At 44.4% G+C, this 27,124-nt stretch overlaps 1 protein-coding gene across 4 annotated transcripts in view; it reads right to left on the bottom strand.

Moving 5' to 3' along the window:
- Positions 1–5,181: 5,181 nt before the first annotated feature.
- Positions 5,182–27,124, bottom strand: part of dusp8a (dual specificity phosphatase 8a) — a 43,368-nt gene continuing 21,425 nt past the window's right edge. For 3 of the 4 annotated variants that reach the window (XM_044018955.1, XM_044018953.1, XM_044018954.1), the window contains exons 4-7: positions 10,031–10,197; positions 9,749–9,908; positions 9,253–9,376; positions 5,182–8,889 (exon numbers count right to left, since the gene is read on the bottom strand). In XM_044018955.1, coding sequence (XP_043874890.1) covers positions 7,650–8,889; positions 9,253–9,376; positions 9,749–9,908; positions 10,031–10,197 — 1,691 coding nt within the window. In that variant the 3' untranslated portion in view covers positions 5,182–7,649. Of the gene's footprint in view, positions 8,890–9,252; positions 9,377–9,748; positions 9,909–10,030; positions 10,198–15,302; positions 16,167–27,124 lie in introns of those variants that run through there. The other variant, XM_044018957.1, reaches the window with a different exon arrangement.

Consider the following 27,124-nt stretch of genomic DNA (forward strand, 5'->3'; position numbering starts at 1 on the left):
GGCAGTGTGGCAAAGCAATGGAAGACAGTATGTGCATGCACGCCATTTCAGACGACGGTCAGGTAAAAGTTTTAAACGTGAAATCAGATCTGCGTCGAATGGGATGTTGAACAGTGTGGCTCATAATGAGAACATGGTCTTTTGGCCTGGCATCAAGGAGAGAACAAGGCTCCCAGGCTTCTGCGCTCACACGGCTCCACTGTTTGCCCGCTCGCGTGAGAGATGGATAAGGATGAGAGAGAGGTTACAGAAACTGAGTCAGACAGGGAGAAATTGTGGAGTGAGCCGGCTGCCAGACTCCAGGGTTATATAAGGACAAGAGTTTTCCATGGAAAAAAGAAAGGGCAAGAAGTGCTGATTGGAGTCAGTCATCCCCTAGTGACGCGTGGAAAAGTGTGGAATGCTGTGCTGACGCAACTTTCGAGCAGCGAGTAATGAGTGTGTGTTAGAGATGAAAGTGTGTGTGAGAGAGAGAGAGAGAAGGGGGAGGAAGAGAAAGCGGGGCATGTTGTGTGAAAAATGTGCGTGCGTGAGTGCATTTTGGTTGTGTGTGCAAGTGGAAAAGTGGGGAAAGAGTGGCGTAGCCTGTTGACGTAACGGTTCCTAACTGTTTCCATAAAGAAGGACTGGGACCGAGGCGCCAGGCTGCCCCTCAGCGTGGATGTGTCTGGTACCCATCAGCCACCGTGAGAGGGAAGATGCACACTTGAACCCTCGCACCCTCGCACATGTGCGGCACACATTCATGCATACGTAAATGTGTCGGGCGTCCAGTTCAGGTTACACGAGCTTCTCCGTCCCACAGTGTCCATGTCATCTGTCGATGTAAACAAAACGTCAAACACTGCGCGTGCATGTAAACAGCCTGCAAGCATATAGAAACACAAACAAGCACAGACCTAGACTACATTCACATTCACAGAATGAAGTGACTCAGATCCACATTTTTTCCATAGACATGACTCACGTTTGATTTTTGTTCTTTTTTTTTTTAGCGGCTGTGTGGACACAGAAATCCAATTGTCACTTCGCTTTGTGGTGCTACATGATGGGATACACACACATATACCGTATATACCTGTATATATACAGGTGACGTGCACGCAGCTCTTTGTCAGTGAGCATGCACGGACAATAATTATCACTTCACTGACCTGCACTGGCAGCACGGCAAAGCCGAACAACAACGAAGGAGAGTGCACGCGGTGCATGGAAAGAGTCTGATGCATGCAAGGCAACTAGATATGAATGTGAATTATCAAACTAAATCAAACTGAGTCAGAATGGAACCATTTTGCTAGTAATGTGTAGCATTACATCTGTACACACACAGATGGGCAGTAGACACACTCATGCACACAGGCAGGTCACCACAATTGTGTGTCTGTCCCACACAAAGCACTTGACACCACAGCAGAAGAATAGAATTGCCAAAAATTCAAATTCTAAACCTGCATTCGCACAAAATATCATCATCATCCGTTCTTTACATTTTGGGTTTTGCAGCGACACATCTTTACAACATATTAAGCACACAACTCACGCTACATGCAACATATTCCCAAATGTACACTTCCACTTTATTAGGTACACGGGATAAATAAAGTAGCAGACGTGGCACCTGGTGTGGTCTTCTGCTGCTGTAACTCATCCGCTTCAACGTCTGAAGCGTTGGTCTTCTGTTGCCGACCTCCTCTGACTTCTGGCAACAACAAGGCATTTTCAGCCCAGAGAACTGCTGCTCGATGTATATGTTCCCGTTTTTATTCTTTCCAGACAATCTCTGTAAACCCTAGAGGTTGTTGTACCTGAAAATCCAAGTAGATCAGCACTTCCTGAAATACTGAAACCAGCCAATCACCTTTCCTCATCATTCTGATGCTCGGTTTGAACTTCAGCAGGTCGTCTTCACCATGTCTACATGCCCAACAACACTGACTGGCTGATTGGATATTTGGTTATAAAGCAGTTAAACACGCGTACTGAATAAAATACCCAGTGAGTGTCCCATGTTTAAACACATGCTCACACCTTGTCGTTATGTTTTCTCTCATTGTGCCTATAATCCTGTGATCATATATTTGTAACGTTGAAAACAACAACATTTGAATAAGTAAATACGCACATAAGAGTCGACTGAAATATAAACAAACTCTTGCATCAGAGAGCTATTTTAAGGCGAGCAGTTCAGTCGGTAACAGGAAACTTGCAGAGAAGTGCAGACTTCAGCACAGCGGAGGGAAGACTGTAGACGAGCGAGTTACCTGAGACGCAGATCCACAAATACGAGCTGAGGGCACCTTGGACACACACACACACACACACAGACAGAGACAGAGAGAGTGCTGCCACTCTTCTCAGGACACTGCACCTCACCTCTAACCTTAACCACATCCAGTTAATGCCTAACAGTAACCTTAAAGGTAAAGTGGGAATCTGCCGTCTCGTGCGTGCTCAGAAGACAACACCTGAGCTTATGCTAGCTTGCTATGTTGCAGTAACGTTATGGCAGAGCGTGCGCCAACAACAGAAGACAGAAGTTTTTGGGAAAGTTCCTGCCAAGAAAAAGGCTGATGCAGAGCGATCCAAGACCAGAGTGAACAGTGGCGACAACTGGAAGCCCAGACAGGGCTGCAAAGTGATGACACGGTGGCCTTGTTTCTAGTGGACCAGTATTTGTTGTTGTCATTTGAACAAGTATCCAAAAAAGTTAGCATCACCGAAAAGTACAGAAAGTTACCGATGCTGCGCAGCGCTCGTGAATCCGTGTCCGTTGTGCGTTCCTGGGTTCTGGAAGCGTAGCTTCAGAGGGGAGTCTGAAGAAAGGGGCCTGCACTTTTGAATTCATAATGTTGCCTGCTCCAACGGTTTTTCCAGGATCTCCAACCCTACCTTTAACCACAACTCAAAACTTAGCCCTAAACTTAACCAGGTCCCTTAGAAATGAGGCTCTGCCTCATTAGGACCATGTTTAGGTCTCCATGAGGTCAGCGTTAATGCCAGATAAGGTCCTTCAAAGGTCACAGATACAAGTACACACACACACACAATGCATGCAACGGGGGAGCATACTGCGATGGGATTATCCAATATGATCCAGATGATGTTCATTATATCATGAGAGAGTGAGAAAGTGGGATTTGCTATGTATTCTATTACCATGGTGGGAGTATTCCCATGATGGCCATGAAATAAAGACACACACACACACACACACAGACTTGGATGCCCATGAAAAGCACAGGGACTCAGCTGGAGATGCTGGTAATGCCATTACCTCTGCCTGTCTCCTGTTGGACTCAGTGAAACGCTCATTAACACAGTATTGTGCTCACTGAAAAAGGCCAAGGGCCATGTGGTTTTGCATGTGTGTGTGTGTGTGTTGAAAGGATTTGCTCCGTCTTCCTTTGCGGCTCCTCTTTACCTCACTCATCACACCCAGGACAACACACGCGGGTGGTTCAGGGCGAGATTAAAGCGTAAACGGCGGAGCGTTGGGAGCGAGGCTTTGTCTTGTGCAGAGATACTGTTCGATTGCACGAGGTGAAATTCCTCCATGACATCATGAAACCAAAACTGCCTTTGTAGTCAAGCCCCCATTGAGAGGAGCCAATGAATTGGCCCCCCACTGGATTTGGATGCATTTTTTTTTTTTGTAACATCAGTGTACACTGTGTCCTCTGGGAGCAAATACCTCTCTTTGTCTTTCTCCCTCTCTCTCTCTCACACTCACAGTCACCACGACCTCAGCTCAGTCTCTCATACCCTGTAGGTAAGCGCTGTTCAAACACATCACATCATGGACAAACACCACACCCTCACCACTCACTCGCTCTCCCTCCCTCTCTTGTGCCCACAGACACACAGTAGGATAAGGAAGAGGTGGAGCAGCGGGTAAAGCGGCGGGTGAGGACCTGAGGACCAGTCATGTGTGTGTGTGTGTGTGTGGGTGTTGGCAGAGACAAGAGGAAGCTCGGGGATAATGTGTCAGTCTAAGAGACGACAGGGAACAACAGGGTGACGTTCCCCACACTCACATGTATTTATGTTCTTACCAAGTCTCTAATGTCTTCCTCAGAGTCTCCTCTTATCTCACACCTTTGTATTTCCCTCTAAATGTTTCCTTGTACTTTTATATACTGGAGTCAAGTATAGACAGAGGACACTTCAATGGGCTTATTAGTATTATTATGTATTTATATATTGGTTTGTATGTGCGTGGAGCCACCTGTGAAACACACCCCACGGCTGATTTCTGTTCTTTTACACTGTAACATGATGACATTGACGTAAAGGTTTAGTCTAAGGCTCTAGAAACCAAATAATATATCTTTATATATATGTATATATATATATATATATATGTATATATCTTTATATATATGTATATATATATATATATATATATATTACAGATATATCTTTATCTCCTCAATTTCTGCTAATCCTCCAAAGACTTTTAAGTATCATTTAATTGTCCTTATATGTCAGAGATGGGGCGGCTCCAGTTACGTGATTTGACTCGAGTGGGTTTTAACTATAGTATGCATTGAAAATATGAGATTTTGCCTGCAGTTTCACCAATTCACTGAGTCAGAATGTTCAAAAGTTGCGTGTTTATCATATTTAAATGTGGGAAATCCTCTCCATCTTCAATATTCATAATACGACCCGACTCGTAACTTGCAAGAATGACTTTGGACTTGAAGGTTAAGACTCCAGATTGACAGCATTTTACATTTAAGGACATAATGTATGTTTGCCTTGTTGCTAGAAGATAAAAATGCAAGTTGTATTAGTCCATTTCTATTCTTGGCTTGACTGTGTCCCAGTCTTACAACATTCTCAGCAATAATCTGGTGTAAATCTGATAATAACACGTCTGTCTGGAAAGAAACTTCTCTTTTTAAATAATTCACCACATCCCATTAGCATAAGGAAATACGTGGCGTTGTCAGTGTCTCAGGCAGAGAAATCAATAAAGTTGTGTTGTGTGGTCGAAGCGAAGGACTTTGTTGAAACACAAAATCAATTGCAAGACTCCAAGACTCGGTGATGTCATAATGCGTTGTTCATCGGTCAGGTGGATTTCCCTTCCCGACCTCCCCCTCCTCCTTCCCCCGTTCAGCCCGGCATGCAAGCACACAAGAAGAAGAGGAAAGAAGAAGAAGCAGAGAGGAGTTGGTATTTTGTCATGTCTGTATTTTTGTCTCATTTTCACAAAACATGTACAGGGGAAGGAAAAGCCTTTCAATAGAACCTGAGGTATTTTTGCGTCAAGCAGCCTAAGGTATCAGGATTTTCTTTTAAAAACTCATCTAAAGTCATCAGTGTTCTTAGATGCATCGCTATTTACAAGTAATAATAATAATAATAATAATCATAATAATGATAACAACAGCAACTTTAGCAAATGGGACAGCCTGCATCATCTTTGTTACATGTCATAAATAAATCTAACAACATTTCTTAAAAATAGAGGGAGGAGGATGGGGAGAGGTTGCTCACGCCTCATGGGAACACAGGAATCTATCCGAAACTTACTGGAGCTGCAGCAGCACAAAGGTCAAAGGTTGCCAAAGATAACAGCTAATCAAGGGTCAAAGGAAAAAGAAACACATTTTACATCATAAATAAATAAACCGTCTCGCACCAGGAGAGCAACGTTTTCATTTCTTTCACCTCAGGATATGAAAAATCCTCTTTTATTTTTTCCCTTTCCTTTTGTTATGCTGATTTTTGTTAAATCGAAGCTTTGGACAAATATTAAAATAGGAAGAATAATAAAAAAAAGAGAGAGAGAGAGAGAGAGAGAGAGAGAAAGCGAGGGAGCTTTACGGACATGCATTGTGCTGATGTACCAGCAGCTATGAACCCTGTGTCGGGCTTGGCTCACTGAAAGATCCCCTGAGAATGAAAAAAAGGGTGCGTGTGTTTGGGCTTATGTTCTACAGGAGTGAATATATCATGGGTACAATACAGTACGGGTATGAGTGTGAGCGTTGGTTTCAGCTTTGTTGGGACGTACTATGATGACGACGACTGGTGAACTTGGAGCTGGCTTTCCGGCGAGGACACTGGGAGTCTTGTGAAAGAGAGCGTGTCTGTTTGCATATAGTTGTTGCTATGCAAGCCCTGATGAAAGTGGCAGGAAATAATGTTCCACTGTGTGTGAGTGATCGTAGCGTGTGTGTGTGTGTGTGTCTCTGAAACGTCTCTTTAGTCGAACGCTTCAGCCCTCGCTTGTGATAAACCCACACCGCAGACGACGCTCTCACATGAACCAAAACTCGAAACTCATTTTTTGGAATATTAACTTGCCAGGGTGTGAATGGAATAATCAGAACTGTTCATCAGAAAGCAGAAAAGTGCATTTCAAAGTCATACATCACTCTCCCCCAAAGAAGGAACAGCACATATTGCTCGCTTGAATTTGTTGAATGTGTGTATTTGTATGAGTGTGTGTTCATAAATACCATACAGCAAATAATAATAATAATAATAATAACAATAATAATTCAAAAGAAAAAGAAGAAAAGAAATAAATCCACAAAACATTATATTATTTCTCATTACCAGAATGAACCAGTACAATAAATTAAAACTATAACAACAAAAAAAGTCCATATATTCATATTGTATATATAGTATTTGTCTCTCTGTAGTCAGCCTTTCTGGTGCATGCTCAGTGGTGACCGTAGGTGATGACTGGGAGCAATGGTGAAGGGGTGTGTGTGGGGTGTGTGGGTTAAAGGAGATGAAGGGCTTCAGAGAGAAACCCTCGTCAACATCCTGAAACCTCAGTCCCGTCACGCTGTTAACACTTGAAACAAGGGAGCCAAAGTCAGGAAAGACACTCTGTGCTTTGTAGGGTGGTGGGGGGGGACGTGTCACTGCCCGTCACTGAGAGTCTTCAACTCAAAGTCTTTCCCCTTGCTGAGGATCCTTCATTGTTTTGATGCAGTACCACCTTTGATTAAGTCCTTGGGATCTCTGTGAGGAGACGGTGCTTTTTAAAAGGAGTCTGTAGAGCTATCAACGCTGTAATGCAGAGCTGCCGGGAGTCTGGGGGTGGGGACGTAGTCGTGCGAGGTTTTGAGGCTTTCTTTACACCGGGGTGAAGCTCTGGGCGAAAAAACATGGGGCTTGGTTCGAATCACAAGATATACACCCACTGAAGCACACTACATTTGACCACAGGCAAGCAGTTTTTGTCCAAACTCTGTCAAAATAGGGGTTTTCTATGTAATAAGGATGCAACGTTCACTTAACCTGTGTTGTTCCTTTGTTTTTTTCTTTTTTAAATCTGTGACCGAATATTTTCAGTACCTAATTACAGTCACCCACCCTCATCCAGGCTTTTCTTCAGATTTCTATGAGAGTTCAGGATGGTTATGGTCTGCTGAGCACCACGTCTTAGGCTCTGTCTGTCCAGGTGCCAATGCTAATTCGCTTGCTAAACCTTTTCACATTAACTCTCAGCTTGTGTCTCTATTTGTCCTTCTCTCAGTTGGAGTCTTTAACACTGTCAGTGAGGGGAGCATAAAAGAAACACCTTGTGCTCCTCCTCATATGTCCCCTTCTTGAACACCTTCAAACAAGGTCTATTTTCGTCCCCATAGGACACCTCTGATGAAGTCCATTATCTGTCAGGATACCTCAATGATCTCCATGCTTCCAGAGAAGCTTGACTGTTTCCCGATTTTCCCCAGCTCCTCTCGGGACCGCGTTTCAGCGATCCCGTCCTCAAACTCCATTTGACAGCTGCGCCGCTTGAACTGCTTCTCCGCCACAGGCCCGCTGTTGTTCGAGCTGCTGGACAGGGACATGGTGGATGATGACGTGGAGTCTCTCTGTGTTTGCAGCGCTGAGGGCTTCTCCCTCTGAGATTTGTCTCGTAACCGCACACCTTCACTGCACCCAAACGCCACATACGCTGAGCTGCTGCCAAACCTCACGGATGACTCCTCCCCTCCTCCATTTCCGCCCTCTCCCAGATCCATTCCCCTCTCACCGCCCTCTGATGCCCCAAAGTGCCAGGGGGCATCAGTGGTGGGTGTGACCGGTGTGACGGGAGTAGTGGCCTGGACAGTGTCTCTGTGTTTGGTCCACATGGTTCCAGACCCCACAGTGGGCAGGGAGGGTAGCGAGAGGAGCAGGGAGCCTTTTAAGTTCTCGTCCTGGTTGGGGATCTTGTGGTCCAGTGACAAGCTGAGGGACTGTGGAGGTTGGTGTGGTTGTGCGTGGACTGGTGAACTGCCGGAGCTGTGCTTAGGTTTTCTCCTGGGTCTGGAGGACGAAGAACTAGACCGATGGACTTCACTTCCTCCGAGTCCCAAACCCCCTATGCTGCCGCTGCTGCCTGGTGAGGGGAATGGAGAATCCGAGGAGCTGGGGCTGTCTAGGATTGGAGACTGGGAACAGACACCATTTGAGGTGCCAGTTCCTGGACTGTCAAGCTTGCAGAGCTTGGGGACGTCTTCAGAGTGCGTGGGTGCCAGGCTGGGGCAACGGGGACTGTTGGGGGAGTAGACAGATTTAATGTCCAGCGAGAAGGAGCGTTTGAGCCGGTTAGTGTCCATGATCCTCTCTGCGGAGAGGTGCAGGCCATTGAAGCCTTGCTGGAGGGAGATGGGTGATGGTAGCTTGGGTTCTGCTGGGATGTGTGGATCTGCCGCAGATGAGTCATTGTTGCCGTGATGTCCGTTCATCGCGAAACCTGTGTCCACTCCATTAATGTCAGAGCTTTGCTTGCTGTTGTTTTCAGAAATGTTCTCATCAGATGTTGAAGTCAAAGCCTGGAGTAACTGCAGGCCCTTCTCAAACTCCAGCAGCTGACCGAGGAAGTTAAAGTTGGGGGATATGGACGGTCTCCGGTCTTTTACAAACCTGACAGGATAAAAAAAAGAAAGAAAAAAAGATGGAAAATATTAGTTACTGCATTTTGAAGGCAACTGTTGAATTCATGTGAGGTACTGAGGGCGATGTAGACTCGATGAATTAGGCACAGAGTGTGAACTGCTTTGTTTATGCAATACATAATCCTGTGCTAGTGTTGTTCTGACATGGCAACTCAAAGCCTTTAGCAGACACTCTGTTCCCTAGCAGCCATCAAACAATTTAATTTCCTCACAACTGCAGGGGCGGGGGTTGAGAAAATCGTCTAACATTTCCTCTGCCGTCGAGTTGCCTTTTTACTGTGGCTGACACCTTAGCTCAGCTGGTGGTGGATGGGAGGAGGAGCAAATTTACCTGTAGGCATCATCTGATGACAAGCCCATTGTCTTCATGATGTATGCAATAGCGATGGTCGCTGAACGCGAGATTCCAGCCAGGCAGTGCACAATGACTCTGCAGTTTGACACCTTAGCTTTGTCTGTTGAAGGAGGGTGAGAATATAGGAATACACACAAGCATACATAAATGTGCACAACACTGCAGATCCCTGACAGGTCTCATCTTTAGCACAAAGTCTCAGGAGACAGCAAGTGCCTATTATTGAAAGCTAACTGACATTTCCTGTAAAAGCACAGGGGGGGGTCATCTGAACGGATGTGTTATACCTGATGCTATTGTTGCTTAAGCTGCTCATTGAGTGTTTATTAATGGTAACAATGTGCGGATATGATGTATCGACTATCATGGAATTCTTAAGCACATAACTTGAGATGTATTTACTTCCTTGTCTTGCCTCAGTAGCTATTGTGCTCTGCACTGCTAATTTTATTCCATTTCCCCCTCCTCTTACCTATGAATTCATTGGTTTTGTCCAGCCAGGGAAGCAATTTCTCACAGTAGTTGTCATTGACCGGGATGCGCATGAAATGACTCTCACTGATGAAGTCTGGCTTGGGGCAGGTGTTGCTCGCATTCAGCACGTAAGTGATACCATTCTGAGCCATCAGATCCTACAGAAGATAGGACAGCAGAGATAAGAGGGGTTTATGTGTTGTTGCCAGGTAATGATAACACATAATTCATCTTCCTGTACGGTGGTGGAATTAATTAAACAGTGCACAAGGAATCTTACCTTATTGAGGACGTCCTTCTGTGAACCCAGGTAGAGGTGTGGCAGGATGCGAGTGGGCCCTACATTAGCCACGGGCAAACAGGGCTGGGATAAGCTCATAGGCAGAGCAGTGGCAGGCTTCCCCTCACACAGGCCGGGGAAACAGGAAGAGAAAGCAGCAAAACCTCCTGCAGAGAAAGAAGAGAGGGAGTGGCGTTTAGGTACACTAATGGTTTTTTCCACACAGCCGTCAGAAAACACACGGGCAACTTCACAAACACTCCCATGAGCTCATCATGTGCACTGAAAAAAAACCACCCTCCAAAACACCATTAGCTGAGTACACAGACACTCTGTGCACATTCAGAGGTGAATCTGGGCTATGATGTCTGGGTCCTGCTTAGTGCAACAGGAGTAAAAGAGGCTCTCTGGGCTTCTGTGTGAGTGTTAGGTTAAATGCTGTGCAGCAAGGAATGTGCGTCTGGGCCTTTAAGAGGCAGGCGGCTCCACATTTGGCATATGTGTCCATGAGTGTGTGTGTGTGTGTGTATGTGTGTGTGTGGGTGTACGGGGCTCTGTTTCCTGCATGAGCTCATGTCCTGTAGCAGTGCATTGCGTCAGGCTGAGGGAATGAAAGAGGCCACAGGTGCAGGGCCAGGACAGAGGCCCAGTAACATCCCCCTGACAACTGCTCAGCACACACACACACACACTTTAAGAAGACACTATCTGATGATATGATCACAATGTGGAAGTTAACATATGCTTCATATTCACTCTCACCGTCCATGATTCTCTGTTGAGTGCACACACATGCATGCACTCATTACTTCGGCAGTACAGTGGTTGTATAACTATAGGGTGGGGGCCACTGAGGGGAGGTGGGTGTGTGTGTAATGATGACCTCGCAGAGGAGTGTATAGAGCAGGGAGGGGTGTGCTTCAAGGAATCCCTGAGCTCCGGAAAGGAGATTAGAACCTAATCTACATTCAGCTCTGCCTGACCCAATGAGGGACACAGCACACACACACAGAAAGAGTGAGAGTGAGTGAGACATGACATCACTGTTCGAAAGTAGCACACACAGCACAGTGCTGGAGGACATTGCCTTCCGTTGTAACACACTCTTCAAACAGATATGAACGCTGGGATAAATAAGAGGAGATTGGGAGAAAAATCAAGCAAACAGTGAGATGACTGCATTACTGAAGACTGCAGCTCCTGTAACTGGATGCATTCTCATGACCGAGTGCTATTCTCGGCGCACTGTCCCTTTAAGAGCAAAGTGAAGAAGGCTTGTCTGTTTCCAGCTATTAATGGCAACCAGCAGAGCAATGACATCAGCGCTCCACATGGGGGGTTAAGTGGAGGGAAAGATAGATGGATGGATGCAGAAAGAGTGATCTGATAGCTTACAGGGCAAGAGGGACTGTGAGAGAAAACCTCTGACTCTATGAACTGAACTATTTGGCCTCTACTGTAGACTAAACAGACATTTGTAGTCCACAGTTTGGCTGTAGAATGTGCAGGCAGTGTAAATCTCCACCAGAGCCTCTTTCTAGTGATCCTTGGGGTGGTGCTACAGCATTACTAATTGACAAAACAGAAAGAGGAAGGTTAGTTCTTTGAAGGGTTTTCTTCCTGCTTTCTCTGTTCCCAAAGGCACTGGTATGAAGACTGTGTGTGCACACACAGACTGGAAAATAAAATAAATGGTGCTACATATAGCCCCTGTCACATACTGTATCTATGTGAGGGGGAAGCGCTTCAATCAACAGGAAAAGCCTCACGTAACACTTCAACCATTTCCCCTTCTGTGTGAGGACATTGTTAGAGAGTTGTTAGAAGGACTGAAGACAGGATGTTCCTGTGGCAGCGATGCAGTTTGTGTGTTTAACACTGCAGAGAAAGTGTTTTTTTGTGTGTGCACGCGAGGACATGACTGAAAGTACTCCTTTCAATCTAGTGTGCGTCTGGATTAATAATTACCGACATGATTACTATACTGACCTCATCTGATGTAAAATAAATAGTAAAACAGCAGGAAGACGTGGGGCCAGCATGTGACTGGGAGAGTGAGTAAGTTGTTACTGGCATGAAGGGAGACTGAAGTCAGAGATAAGAGAGGGGGCCTGCCCGGTTTTTACCAGAGCTTTTAAATTACAGTGGCATTACATCAACACAATTACAACACCTTCAGCGTAGTCACAACTTTACATGGCTAGTGCTAGTGGACGTTAGTCATACAGGAGACAGTGTGCTCTTGTCATCCTGTATCATCCTGAACCCATTCTACTTCAGCTAGTCATGAGGATGAGGAAGGGCAGTTGGTGACAGTTGGCTCATTGAGTGGAGAAAACAAGAAACTAAACATCTAGAGGACACACACACTCACACACCATGGCCTCACATTCTCCAAAAGAAAACGATGACACGTCCGTCCATTCCAGTGCAGACGCACAAAGCACACACATGAACTAACACAGTGTACATTCACACTGAGGTCACTGAAAATACCCCGTGACACACACCAGCCCAGCTGTCCACATCGATGACATCACAAAGTCAACTGGGAGAGATGAGTTCATCTTCAGTGCAGCATGATGTGCAGCAGACTAACCAGCATGCGGCTACATTCAATTAAAGATACATGAGCGCGAGGAACGTGTAGCTTCACTGAGATACAGTCCATCTGAGAATTATCTTCCTGCTGAGAAACAAACAGCTTCCTGTGAGAAAAATCCCCTGGCTGGACGGAGATGTGATTTTAAGCCTCGCAGAAATACTTCTCAAATGTCAACTTTTGGGCGACTACATTACCTTGTCGCACTGTGCTACGTCATGTGTCTAACCTCTGGAAAATGTACTTGGACAGGATGTGACTAACCCAGTTCTGAACACATGGCGCTTAAAAAAAAAGTATTATGTGTAAAAAAAAAAAACCCACACACAACCGGGGAAAGAGGGCACTGTGTCGCCAGCAGCAATGCTAGCCAGCGGTGACTTCCTTTTTCCGTTTTCCTCTGCCCAATTCATCCCTTATGTAACAAATTATTTTCCTCTCTTGCTCTGTCACGGCCAAGCACTCAGGCCTTCTTTGTTTGCTGGTGGTGAGTGGTGGTCTCTCTGCTCATCAATCATTTCTTTCAGCCAACTTGTTATTCATGTTCCACTGTAAAGACTGTAGGTCTTTACAAAAAAGTGTGTGTGTTTGGATCATATTGAGGCATTTTGGAGCTGTGCTGCTGAGTGAATCGATGGAAGGAAGCTGTGAGATGAATGGAAGTGGAATCCCGGAGATATTGACCTGATGGGTAGAGACACACAACACCTGTCTGACTGCTGTGGTTAATGGGGGTGCTGCTGTTACATCACTGTTATCGGTACAATTGACTGCCTCGTCAATAAGCTTAGCCCCTGCTCCCTCCTTTCTGTCTCTGTGCCTGTGTTTCAGTGTCTGTGTCGCTTTCAGTAGTTCTCTACACACACATACACCACAACCATGTACAACCCTCCATAGCCCGGGGGCATTGATTTGCTTGAATAACTACCCCACACCCCCCTCCACTGCTCTCTTCTCCTCTGTGGTTCATATCAGGGGAGACATGACGCCATCCTCTGTGCCCCTCCAGCTGTCCCCTCTACTATGGGGGGGACATTAGCATTTCAATGTGAAATCCCTCCCCCCTCCCCAACTCCCAACATGACATCATTGCACACATGTCCCACTCAGCTGCACAAAGGCCGTGCTGCAGCCGGGAGAAGCGACGGGAGTGTGCCTGTTTTCAGAAATGTGTCGATTGACAGACCATAGATGAGCCAGTAGAGGATGAGGTCATCGCTCTTTGTGCAGATTGATGACTGGCAGGGACAACTGTATGATTAACATTAACATGTCATCCCGGCTGATGGTTAAACTGTTTATTGTGCCCCCATCTCACAGGGCTGATAGCGGGAATATGTCACTTTGATCAGCTGCTGTGCTGTTTCAGCAGTACCACTTTGTTGCAATGCCGGACTATAAACTCTCCCGTGTTCACACATCTATTTGAAAACAGCATGTGATAAACACATACACATCTATTTTATTTTCAGCTGCTAAAAAGCAAACGTGGTATACTTGCTAGCTTTTTTTTCTGAGCAAAGAAGCGAAACCCGGCTGTGCACTCACACACACACACACACACACACACACACACACACACCTAAACAGTGTGAAGAAAGGCAGGTGTTGAGAGCTGCTCTGCTCAGTGCCTTGAACAGGCTCTCTGATACGGCCTGGAGTGTTTATCGTGTCTACGTTTACATGCACATTTCACACTCATATTCTAACACATTTATGACCCCAAGAATCTAACTGTAAAACCACCAGCTAATTGAAATTTCAATGAATGAACACCTGAATGGAAATTTTGTGCGATAACTAAGTGCATCCCGTATCAAACATTGTTTCAGACTGCCCCGTCGCTCTGTGTGAAAAGGTGTTGCATTAAACACCTGCAGTGCACACTGCACACATATTGATAACATAATCTCCACAAGCAGCATTCTGCAGGGAGAAATCGAGCAGGGGGAGGGAGAGGGAGAGAGGGAGAGAGGGAGAGAGAGAGAAAAGCCAATAGTAGAGGAGAAGAAAGAGAGAGAGAGAAAGAGCCTTTGTGATAGTTTTACATCTCAATAAGCACAGGCTGTGTGAGCATGAACACTATGTCATAACCAGGGTCACGGCTCTCATGCTCCCCCTCGATCTCTTTCTCTCTCTCCTCTCCTTCCTTGTCTTCATGATGTCATCCTCTTAATCCACCGTCTACCTATTCTGTGCCTCTAAACACATTAACTGCACAAACAAAGAGGTGGGAAAACAGTTTGTGGGTTTGGCCGAGTCCCTGTGAGGTTTTCCTTCGGGCCTGTTGTGGCAGTAAATCTAACTATTGATCCGGTACACGTCCTTAAAATTCACTTCACATCCTTCTCTCATTCGCAGCAAGCCTGGACTGGAATACCTCAACACCTGAAAAGCTACTGAGCCTTTGTACTCGTCTGCAGTGCACACACTGTTACCAGGGGTTTTCCCTCATTCATATCCTCTACACCTGAATTCAACAATGGTGCATTTTCAAGGCGCCTCTATATTTGTTACATCTCTAAAATCAATATAAAATCCATTTGGTCTACGTATACATTCACAAAAGCCAGCGTCCTCAGCATCACATACACTTCTAAAACACACACCAACAACACACAAGCAACACACACGCGACTTCTCCTCCTTTGTGTCCAGGTGGATACACACCTCGCAGCTCTCTCCCCTCCTTCATTCGGCGGACCCTGATCTTCAGTCTCATGTCTGTGCCCTGCAGGTCCGGCCAAAAACAGTCCTCCGCTGGCGCAATCACCACATCCAGAGGCATCCCCCAGAACACACTCTTGCGCCTCGCTCACACACACTCAGATCAAAATGTTCTGGTGCTCCACTCTTCAGGGATGGAGCGATCAAGCCCCCCCCCTTTCCTTGGCTGCACAAAAAAATGTCAGAGCAGACAAACAGAAGTTCTCCTCAAAGGGCTGACAGAGGTGAGCCCACACTCTGACTGTAAAAATCCAAAGTTGGCAAAGCTGCCTCCCACGAGTGTCCAAACACACTCTGGTCTCGTCAGCTGTTCCAATGTCCAGGCAATGACTTTTAAAGAATTGACCAAGCACAAAAAAAAAGGTCCAAACTCTCTACGGACACACTCTTCAAGTTCAACAATCCTATGCAATCACAGCAGAAAAATAGAAATAAAAAAAGAATTCCTAAAATGCTCCTGTGTCAATATTTTTTTGCAATTCTGTGGTTTTGTGGCTGGAGCAGAGAGGGCGTGGAAGAACAAAAGTGAGTATCCTGTATTGCCTGTACACAAACGCCAGCTGTAATCTGCCTGCAGCTGGTTTATGCAGCGTCTGTGTGTGTGTCTCGCTCTCTCTCTGAGCTCCTTCTCTGAGTCCACAGCCAGAAGAGCAGCCCACTATTGTTGTGCGGCTTCACTCTCCTCGTCTCTCATTGGCTCAGTCGCTGGTTGACACTCCTCCCTCTCCCTCCCTCTTTCTCTCTCTCTCTCTCTATCCCTCTGTGCTAGGGGAATGACAGAGCTGCACTCTCTCCTCGAGTGCTGAGGCTGAATGAGCTCACTTGCCGTGAGCTCAGACTCTGCCCTCCCTCGCTCGCTCCTCCCTCTCTATCGGAGCCAGAGCTCCGTCATAGCTAATGTCTAAGGCATGTAACCACATTCCTTACTCACCCAACAAATATGCAGCCACCTCAGGGGCCTAACTGCGAAGCAGGGCTCTATCAGCAGCTATCGAACTGGTTAACAGACACATGCTCACTGCTGCAGGGAGGATTTGTCTCTGTTTCGTTAATTACAAGTCAAGCTGAATGCTTAGATGATCAAAAAGAGATTAGTGTTGATGTGCCGACAACATGCTTTTTAATATGAATAAAGGTGTTTGCATGTTTTCTAAGAATTATTAAACAGAGAATTATACTTTTTAGTTCATAATACGAAATATCAGTGATCCTTTCAGACTCTGAGCATGTTGCACTTCGAACAGAGGTGGATTAAGACTGTCAGTGCCTGTGTTGAAAGCCGATTTGTCTCTGAAAGTTAGGGAATGTGTGTGACCTCACCACGTTTCCTGCGCTGGTTCGTGTCTAACATGTCCGTGTTTGGACACTGTGTTCTTCTCACTGACGGTGAAAAGGTGGAGGGGAAAGAAGAGGAGAGGAGTGGGAAACACAGTGGAGCTGAGGAAGAGGGAGGGGAACCGGGGGGGGGAAAAAATAAGCAAAAATGCACCGACAATAGTGGAAGAGACGACCGGAGATGATGAGAGGACCAAACAAGCTTGTGGTTGGCAGCCATCATCCTTTTGACAGGCCACAGACTCCTGGTACTTTACTATGGAATGACAAACATGTAGCCCACAAGTCCAGCTATGGAAACAAAGCAGCACTAAACGTAACACAACCACTGGAGGAAACTAAATGGTCACTGATAATTATCTACTTACATTTTAAATACCTAAATGCAATCATACCCTTGAAGACATGAGATTATTTTTATGCAATGAACAAACGGCAAATGTATAGTTTGCATTCATGTATGTGTCCTTAATACTGTATGTCCACAAAATCAGTTCATCCTTGAGCCCAACACCGACATATAATGTAAACAGTTTGACAAACACACAGAAAAACCAAAAGTATAATGCATTTGGTCATTGAATAAAAAAAGTCCTTTAGCTGCCATTTTCTCTCAGTCCACATGTTCACTAACAGGAAACAGTGATTTATTTATTTTTTTTTGCAGAAGGTACGTACCTTCCATGAGTAGGCCAGTCAAGTATCCAGTCTGAATCTGATCAGTCTCAGGTTGAGACATCAAAGCACATTTAAAACAGGTCAGATGGACTTCAAGTGCATTGAGTGAGCGTGCAACGAGCTCCAAAAATGAGCTTATACAAGATGTCTAGTTAGGGGGCCAGCTGCATGCTGACTGACTGACCTCATCTCATCACTGCAGACCCTGCATGATCACACACGGGTGAGACCAGCTTTACGTCACCTCTCTGTTTAACTACGGGTCACTGAGAGAGGGAGCGAGGAGAGCAAATAGGTCACAGTGGTGAAGACAGGCTTTGTAACATATCCAGACATTGGTTTTGGGAGGAAGTCGCAGCGTGAGTGAGCAAACACACACACACAGACACACATTTGTACTACTGTGAGGACTCTCATTGCCCTCTGCACAGCCGCAGGATACATGGACGGATTTTCACAGAGTGGATAATTCATTGGGAGGGTATCTCCAGATGGAGCTGATTGGTCAAAGATGTGCTAAACAAACATTTGTTTGTCATCTTTGGACATCATGATTAGAATAAATATAAAAATGAATATTAAAAAATATTCATATGCATTGATGCTGTACATAAAAAGGGACATGGTCTTAGGGTTTAAAAAGTGATGCAAGGAAATACAAAAGTAGTACCAGCTTTAGTCTTAATCACTACATTCAGGTCTCCTTTAATAGCACATGATGTCAGCTTTGTAAATTATGTTCCCACTTGGAAGAAAATAGAGCACATACAGTGTGTGGACACCAGGGTGACTGACAACTGGCATCTTCCAATAGGTGTCTGGTTGCAGGTGACGTGTGTGCACCTCCAGTTGCAAAAACTGTCATGACACCTGTCAAATGGCAAATCTTAAGGATCGAAATGGGAGTGCATTTTGCAACTGGACGACTACATCCATATTTATCTATGATCTATGCACTAACCTTAATAAATGTCAACCTGAACTGTGATCTGTTGCCTCACTGGCGACTAACTTGCCGGTGAGTTTCGTGTGTCGGTATGAACCAGAGTAAGCTGCAAAAGAATTGTCACTTTTCGAGTCAACAAAATCTTCTGAACAAAGTGAGTTCAGAAGATCTGGCAAAACCCCACTTTCCCAAAATGCCCTCATTCTCTAAGTTCAAACAGTCAACCTGTCCCTGTAGAGAAGTATATACACACATACACAGCAGCTGGTTGGAGCAGGTGTGGCCCTCCATTGTGGTTTGTTGGCATTAAAGTAATTCAAACACAACGGTTATCACCACGGTTTGTATCCACATCCACATATCCTTACACCTGCCAACAACCACAAAACAAAGAAGCTGCTGGTCGACGTTTAAACGGTCAAACTCCAAACTCTTAACCCTTCTCTGCTTACACCACCCGCCTCCTCCCCTTGTCCTCAGCAGGGTAACAAGGCTCAGAATAGTAGGTGTGTTAATTAGAGGATTACAGCCAAGATGCTATAAATGACAGTCAGGCCTTTTTTATTGACTGCACATGTTGGGACAGAAATAGGTGGGACAGTCACTCTAGACAACATATCTGAGATTGAAAGCGTGCTTTCTATGGTTGAGGGATTGTTACTGGGACAACTTGCTTTACACACACACAAACACACACATCAAAACAAAAATAAGTGTAGATGAGTGTGAGATAGTGAGATGTTAGTTAGAAGAGTAGAAGATTAGAAAAGGCCAGAGGGGTCTTGGAGACCTAAATATCATGAAACAGCTTCTCTAGTTTGCTCCAAATTCATTTAAAGTATAAAAGATTAGACACGGTTGATCTCTGCAACAGACAAGTGATGAGAGAACAAGCAATATAATAATAACTTTCTTCTTTAGCAATAAATTAAGATCCGTATATGACAGTATAATGCAGTGCAGTAACACCAGACGTTTAATGGCACCATTTTTAACTGTTCTCTTCAACTCCTTCTACTTCTTGCGTAGAGGCAAAAATCCATCTTTAATTAAATGACATTTATCGCCATAATTATTTAAACTGACTGCTTTGACCTTTTTGGCAACATCACCTAGAAAGGCATGTCTGGTTTCAAACCACTGCTGAGACTTTAGAGCAGCGATTTTTTAATAAATGTAAATCTATGACAGACTGAATTGTGGAAAATGTTTTATAACATAAATTAAGTTAATATATTTTGTACTTTGCTGATGTAATTTTAGCCCTATTTCATTACATAAATGTTAGTATGGATTCTGTTTTTTTTTTTGTAAAAATGATCAAATAATTTAGGATTTGTTGTGTGAGATGCAACACTTAACCTTTTTGATTATAAATGTATTCAACTAATATATTCACTATCAGTTACTTGGCTTGTTCTGATATTCAAATGTGCTTAGGTTCTTCCTCAAAATACATTCACCCACACGTAAATATTTTTATGCACTAAAATCCACTTGATGACATTCCATTGACACCACAAAATAAATCAAATATGTTAATCAGGATGCATCTTTCCTCCCCAGTGAGACAGGCAGCGACAGGAGCGCCACCCTACACCACAGATCATCTGTCAGGATACCGCAGCAAAGAGAGACGTCATTCTCCGGATAAGGCAGGTTAGGGTGATGAAGTCTATGAGTTAATGTTTCTGTGAGTTCATATTTGAGTGTGTGTGTGTGTGTGCGTGTGCGTGCGCACGCGTGTGAAGGGCAATCAGTGCAAGGTGAGATGAAGACAGAAAGGGACACTGCTGCAGGGGTTACAGACCTAGTGGACATTTATTGCACTAATATGCATAAACATATGTGCACTAATGTGTGTGTGTCTCTGTAGGTGTACATATGCACTTTGGTGTGTGTGTGTTTGTGTGTGTGTGTGTGTGTGTGTGTGTTGATAGTGCTGGTTGTCAGGGGATCAGTAACAAGGCTGCTCTTGCAGTGATGTAATGCCCACAGGAGAACACAGCTGCCATGCCTGGGGGGTGAAGTAGTCACCAGGGGAGAGAGAGAGGGGAGGATGGATAGCAGGATGGATCAACTGAGGGTGGGGGAGGCATTGAAGGACAGGAGGGGAAGATTAGTCGAGGGGGAGTAGGAAGGGTGAGGGGATTTTTCTTTGAATCCATAGGGAAATATTAGGAGAAAATGTGGTCATATAACCAGAGGACATTTGTCGTGCAGTGGGAGGCTGCGTATGTGTTATGTCTCGAGCTACAAGATATGGTCAAACCAATTGCAGTATTTTAATTCAAAAGACTACAACTGATCAATTTTGCATCTAAACTGTCATTTCCACCAAAAATCTAAATCCAAATCACAATGTTTTGACAGCTTTTGGAGTCTGGTAACAAACAAAACACTGATTCTCAGGATTTTTGCTGCAGCAGAATTTCATCATTCAACTGTGAAGCCACACATTTTATTACATTTTATTACATTTCATTTTATGTCTTCTCACTTAATTCATTGTGCACTAGATAGGACCAACTTAATTAATTGTACAACCATTTTAACACTTCAAAAGGTTAAAACAAGCTCATATTCTCCCACATTAAGAAACAAAACTGCACTGAGATGACTGATGGCTGAGACATGTGTCAATAATATTCTCCAGTTTTAACACAGATAACTGGAGATTTTACGAGAAATGTAAGGTCCAAAGGAGGTGAAAACAAGGATGAAGAATGAGGGAAGGGCTTCTTACATATAAAGATCAGATGGGAGGAGGTTTATATGATTTGAGGCAGCGCTGATGCCCTACTTGGTCATGTGCATGTGCAAGAGACAGTTTCATCTCTATCTGTGCAGCCTGGAGCGAGGCCTGCTTGCATCACTAATGCAGAAGACCCCCTACCCTCTAAACAACTTAACCCCCTGGCGGAGCTCAGCACTTGGGGCTACTGCACCAGTAAATCTGTCTCACTGGCGAGAAATTCGCCCATACTTGCAGACTATACTATACTCTAGCTCACACACACATACATACACACAGAAGAGAAGCTGGTAAACTTTCAAACACACCAAGGGGGGCTTTCAGGACCAGACAGGCCCTCATAAACCAGATGAACTACTTATAAATCCCAGTTGGAGTTCAGTAGTGTGTGTGTGTGTGTGTGTGCGTGCGTGGGTGTGGAGTGAAAAGGGCACTGTGAAGCCTCAATATGAAATGCTGCTGGCCAATGCAGACATGTTCCTACATGATGTTTACATACGGGTAAAATCCTGTTGTACATTCACTTTGTATAAAAGTAAACATGTAAAATGAAACTTTAGGTTGCATATACTGTATATAGTATCGGAGTAATGTGTGTTTCTGTGCCATAAAGACATTAGTGTGCAGGAGTGAATGCGGCTCTCGTCTGATTTCCCCAGAGGTCAGTTTATCTTCGCAGGTTCTCTTGAGCAGAACGAATGGTTGTCTTTATTCTGAATGCTAATGGCTGAAACCGGGTTGCACAGGGTTTCCCTGCAGCACTTGGACACAATAACGTGCTGGAAACACACCCCATGTCTTTCATTGTCTCCTGCACGCTGGAGAGTCTGACACACGTGGTGGCAGAGCAGCAATAACCGTGCTGAAGCTGCTCTGTCAAACAGAAGCTGACAGCATATCAGTTCATTTTTAATGAGCCTGTACCGCTGCAACATGCAAACTGACAGGCAGGTCTCAGATCAGAACAGTGTTAATTAGCTTCTAGCAGCGCAGCAGGCAGGCTGACAGACACTGGCCTCAAAACAGCACTGGGGGCTACAAGCCATCTGGTCCTCTCTTCACACACACACACACACACGCACGCATGCACACAAACACACACACACACACACACACACACACACACACAACACACTTTTCAGTGTCTGGTCTACCGCCGTCTACGTGTCTCACAATTAGCTCAACCTGTCTCTGTGTGTTTTTCTGTCGTCTCTAGAGCCTGTCTGTGCAAGGGACTGAATATTATATTATAATATTATTTTTCTTTAATTGATTTTCAGTGGTACATGACATGTTAAATGAGTAGTGTGCAATTTCCTTGAAACGGATGATTACATTAAAAGTAATCTAAAATACAATATAAAAACAGATTTCATATAAAAACATTTTGGCTAATGTAAGTAAACAGCTAAACAACAACATACTGTATATAACACTAGTGTTCTTTATCGATCTTTCAATGTACAACTCTTAACACTTTTACATCACACTGGCACTGACACACAAGAAATGGCTACATAGTGAAGGGGATTCATACCAGAGAAGGCAAAACAAAAGTCACAGTCCTTACCAAGGCGTAAAATAATAATCCCAAAATGTAAAATAAGATAAATAAGAGTTCTCTACTTGTTGAACAGGACAAATCACATCCTAGTGCCTTCAGACACCGGATTAGAATTTCAGAGATCTTTTTTTTTAGGTTGTTATCAGTCAAGCTGGTCAACATGAATTCATTTGAGGCATTTTTTGTAATTGGCGCATTCTTTCACTTCTGGGAGTGAAAGAACGTGCTTTCAATGACCGAGTATTGTTCTAGCAGCTGTAATTACAACGATTCTGTTTTTGATAAATTATGTAAATGTGACCCGTCTCCTAATGAACGCACACTCGGAGACGCTGGCAGCATCTTACCCAGCCTCCCGTGATATTCTTTTACTCAGCAGGCACAGCTGTTATCTAACCAGGAACAGCCGCATGATGCAGATGTGTGAAATTTGTTAGTCAGGTTTTCCACTTTCCTCAAGTGCATTTTCTTTTTTCTCAAAGAGATGCAAACATTTCCCAGTGAGATAACATTTAAAGTATCTAACATTTAGATAATTAGTTTAGACATTAATATAATTATTTTCAGGAACGAGAACTTGTGTAGTTCTCACATGCAGGTATTCTGCAGAAGTAAGGTGTGTCCTTCATACTTAAATACATATAGGACAATGTGACAGTGGTTTTGGCAACACTGGTGGTCAGGATCAGCTTTCCTGCCATTCTAGGCCCTTGGGACTGAGTGTGTGTGTGTGTGAGTGTGTTTGTGTGTGTGAGTGTGTCACATCCAGAGCCCAACAGTGACATCACTCCAGTAGAACAATAGAGAAGGCATGACGTGATGTCGTGAGAGGAACTGGAAAAGCTGTTTCTGTGTGCGCCCTGCCAACGCCTTCATTGATGCTTTTAACTTATGTTCAAAGCTGGCTGTGGGTCACCCGAGCATTTTTTGTTTAAGTTAAAAGCATTTTTTTGACAACACATACACACATATATACACACATGCTGAGTTCCCAAGGCGTCTCCCCCCGTTCACCCCAGGGAGCACTGATGGTTCTTCAACAGAAACAGGAAATAGTTACACAACAAATAGGGAAGTGGCCTCTGTGTAATCCTTCATCTGTGCATGTGTGTATCTGCTTGTGTATGAGAGATTCTGAGAGTGTTTGTGTTAGTGTGTGTGTGAAGATGGAAACTTGATATCTGAAAGATCAGGAATGATCACAAACTGCGATCTTGGGCCTTGAGCCTGCCTGGAAATCCAAAAGTAGCCTGTTGTCATAGCAATGGAAAGAATCTCCCGCCTTTATCAGGAAACAGCGGTCGGCATATACTTTCGGTAATAAGACCTCTGTGTGCAAGTCTGTGTACATACCAGAGAAAAGTGTTCAACTTTCGAAGATTAAAAGTTATTGCTCTGCTTCAGGCAACGAGTCCAGCCTACTGCCACTGAGCCGGGGAAAAGAAAATCCCTGCGTCTTTTTTTGGAAGATAATTAGCAAACTTCACATTAAATAGATTTTCCTCATACTGTCACACACTTTAAGTAGTTGCCAAGAAACACAACCTCATCCACTTGGTGGTGGTGGTGCAGTCTAAATCAGATTACAACAGGAGAAAGAAAAAAACATGGCAACCAAATAAGTCACTAAGGAAGCAGCGCTACGGTATGCCAGAGATAAAGTGCATCAAAGACAGCTCAGTGATAAACAGGAATCCACCATTGTTCCAGCAAATGACGGTATGACAGGAGTGGCAGTGGGCAGTCCGAGCATTAATGGAATGTGGTGGATGCAGGCCAAATCTGTGTAGAATTAGCGTAATTGTTAGGCTACTTTTTTCTCTTTCCTTCTGTATTTGGAAATTTCCACTGCACATGTGTGTCAGAGACAACAGGATAAATGCTGCTGCGGTAAACTGATGGCACAGCAGCCAAACTAAAGCACTCTTGGCCTAAATTCACTGTGAGGTTCGACTTATGAGGTGCTGATGGGGGCGTAGCATAGAGGGGGAAAAACCCCGCCTGACTTAGCATGCTGTTCTGTCTCAGCTCCTGTTGACCTGATGTGTTGACACTGCCTGGGTAACAGTTTAAACAAACTATTTTTATTCCATCCAGGATGAATGCGTGACAGAGAAGGGTTTGGGATCTTCAGGAGGCATCTAGATACATTTCTAAAGCAGCAGGAGCCAGAAGGTATGCACTGTGAATGCACTGTATACACACAGCAGCTTAAACAACTATGGTTTAAGTATTTAGGGCAACATGGTATGAGCTCTGTCCCACAGGATTCCTCAACAGTGACTTATGATAAAACTGCATCGAGAAAAAGAGAAAGTTATCGTGCATATGTGTCTAAATTGAGTCTAAGGCCCACACTTCAAATTTCCTTTATCATGTCATGATTGTTTGTCTGAAACTATGATAATGCCACACAAGAGCATTTTCAGGAAACTATGTCCTATTGCCAACACCTGATTTTCTTTGCAAACACAGCATTATTTTCAAAAAATGTCCTCATCCATATGAAATCTGCCAAACTACTCTTAACTATGCTGTACATATGCCAGGGCTGTACGCGGCTGCTGCAACGCTGTCATAAAAAATACACCACAACTGGAAGAGACGGTAAGCATGTGCACTGTGTACAAACGTCAATAAAAATCTTCATTTGAATAAGTATACATAACAATGCATAACAATCATACCAAGCCAGGTGGACTAAAGAAGGAAAATAAAAGTTAAACATAAAGCGAATTGAACACAAGAAGAAGATGACAACAACACAGATAGTGACAGCAAAATCAAGAGGGAAAAGAGAGTGACAATGACATCATTGTTTTCCATATACACAAAAATGCAAGGGTGATGTTTTGAGATTTTTTCACTCTCAATCCCATTTTTCAAAAATGGTATTTTAGAAGTCCCAAAACAGTTAAGTGTGGATTAAAAAGCCTAGATGATACAAAACTTTTGCAGATTCTCCTAAAGTTGTTTTTGTTGCGCACAGGCCCTAAGACGACGTGGATCACTTAGATTATGGTAAAAGTTTACATCTTATGTGTTTAAGGACATAAGATAACATGCTGTACTGTGTTTATACAATACCGCAAATTAACAGAAATGCATTCCCACTTTATTTTTGGTGCATTTAAGCTTAAATACCACGCATGTCTGTCTGTCTGTCTGTGCTGTGCTGTGCGAGTGTGTCGTCTTACATTCAGCAAGAAAAAGAGGAGCAGGAGGCGAGCAGAGCAGTGAAATCACATCATGCTGAAAACATCTGGCAACGGCTCACATAAACAGACATGCACACACAAAACACACTCTCACACACACGCACGTTTGCGCAGCTATTCTTCTCAGGACACTGTTTCCTTTAATTTGGACAGCCTACAAAAAAAGCTTTATCCCGAACACTGACCATAAACAGTTAATGCCAAACCTAACCAGAATGCAAATCTAAGTTTTAAACTTATTTGGACCAAGTTTTGGTCTCCTTGAGGACTACCGGTCCTGACAAGCCATTAAAGGTTCCTAAAGAGGCAACAAATACGAGAACAAGCACACACGCACACACAGGGAAAGAAGGGAAAAATGACATCAAGCTCATCATGTGAGGCCAGTGAAACCAATGGGGGGGAAGGGGGTGAGAACACTGGCAGAATAAGAACATTGTTACATAAAATGCAACTCGGTACAGGCCGCCTCTGGGCTCTGTTAACATATTGTGTGTGTGAATCTGAACATATGGGTATGCATTTGCTCACTTGCTGGACTGTGTCTGCATGTTTGAGCATTCACACACTGCCTCATCAAGGTGTGTGGCTAAAAGAGCAGCTCATCACATACCTGCACGGTGACTGTTTGCAGAAAACAGATCATTATGTCACACAGTGTAGCACCCAGGCTTCTCAAAGTCTGCAGCACTTCTCAGAGAACCAAGGTGATGTCATAGATATTTTTGTAGGCCATTTTCTTTGACCTTTGTGCTCCCTCAGTGTTGACTGGGGTGGGGCCAGTGTGTGTGTGTGTGTGTGTGTATGCGTGCATGTGTTTATGTATCTGCAAGCCAGGGTGAGAGCACCAAGGCCACTGGCGCCAGATGTGACGACCGCAGTAGTCTGGGCCTAAAAATAGAGCTCTGTTCTCAGCACCGTGAAACTGAAGAGAACTAAGTGTGTGTGTGTGTGTGTGTTGGGGGTGGTAAAAGGGTCTGAGGGAGCAATGTAAGGAGGGATGGACAAAAGGCGAGGTCATTGAGAATAATGAGTGAGATCTCCCCTGGGAAGGTGAGCTCACCTCCTAATGGCACCACCGGCTCCTTCTCAATGAAATCATTGATCTGCTGGAGCTCCCCTCAGCGTAATGGAGAGTGAGAGGTCAGATGGAAGGATGGAAGGGGATGGGGAGGAGGGAAAAGGGGGCAAGGAGGTGCAGAGAGGGCAGGTTAAAAGGTTGAAATACGAAGGAGGAGAAGACGCTGGATGAATGGAGAATCAGGACCT

Source organism: Solea senegalensis, unplaced genomic scaffold (assembly GCF_019176455.1).
Source record: "Solea senegalensis isolate Sse05_10M unplaced genomic scaffold, IFAPA_SoseM_1 scf7180000017798, whole genome shotgun sequence".
NCBI classification, from domain to species: domain Eukaryota; kingdom Metazoa; phylum Chordata; class Actinopteri; order Pleuronectiformes; family Soleidae; genus Solea; species Solea senegalensis.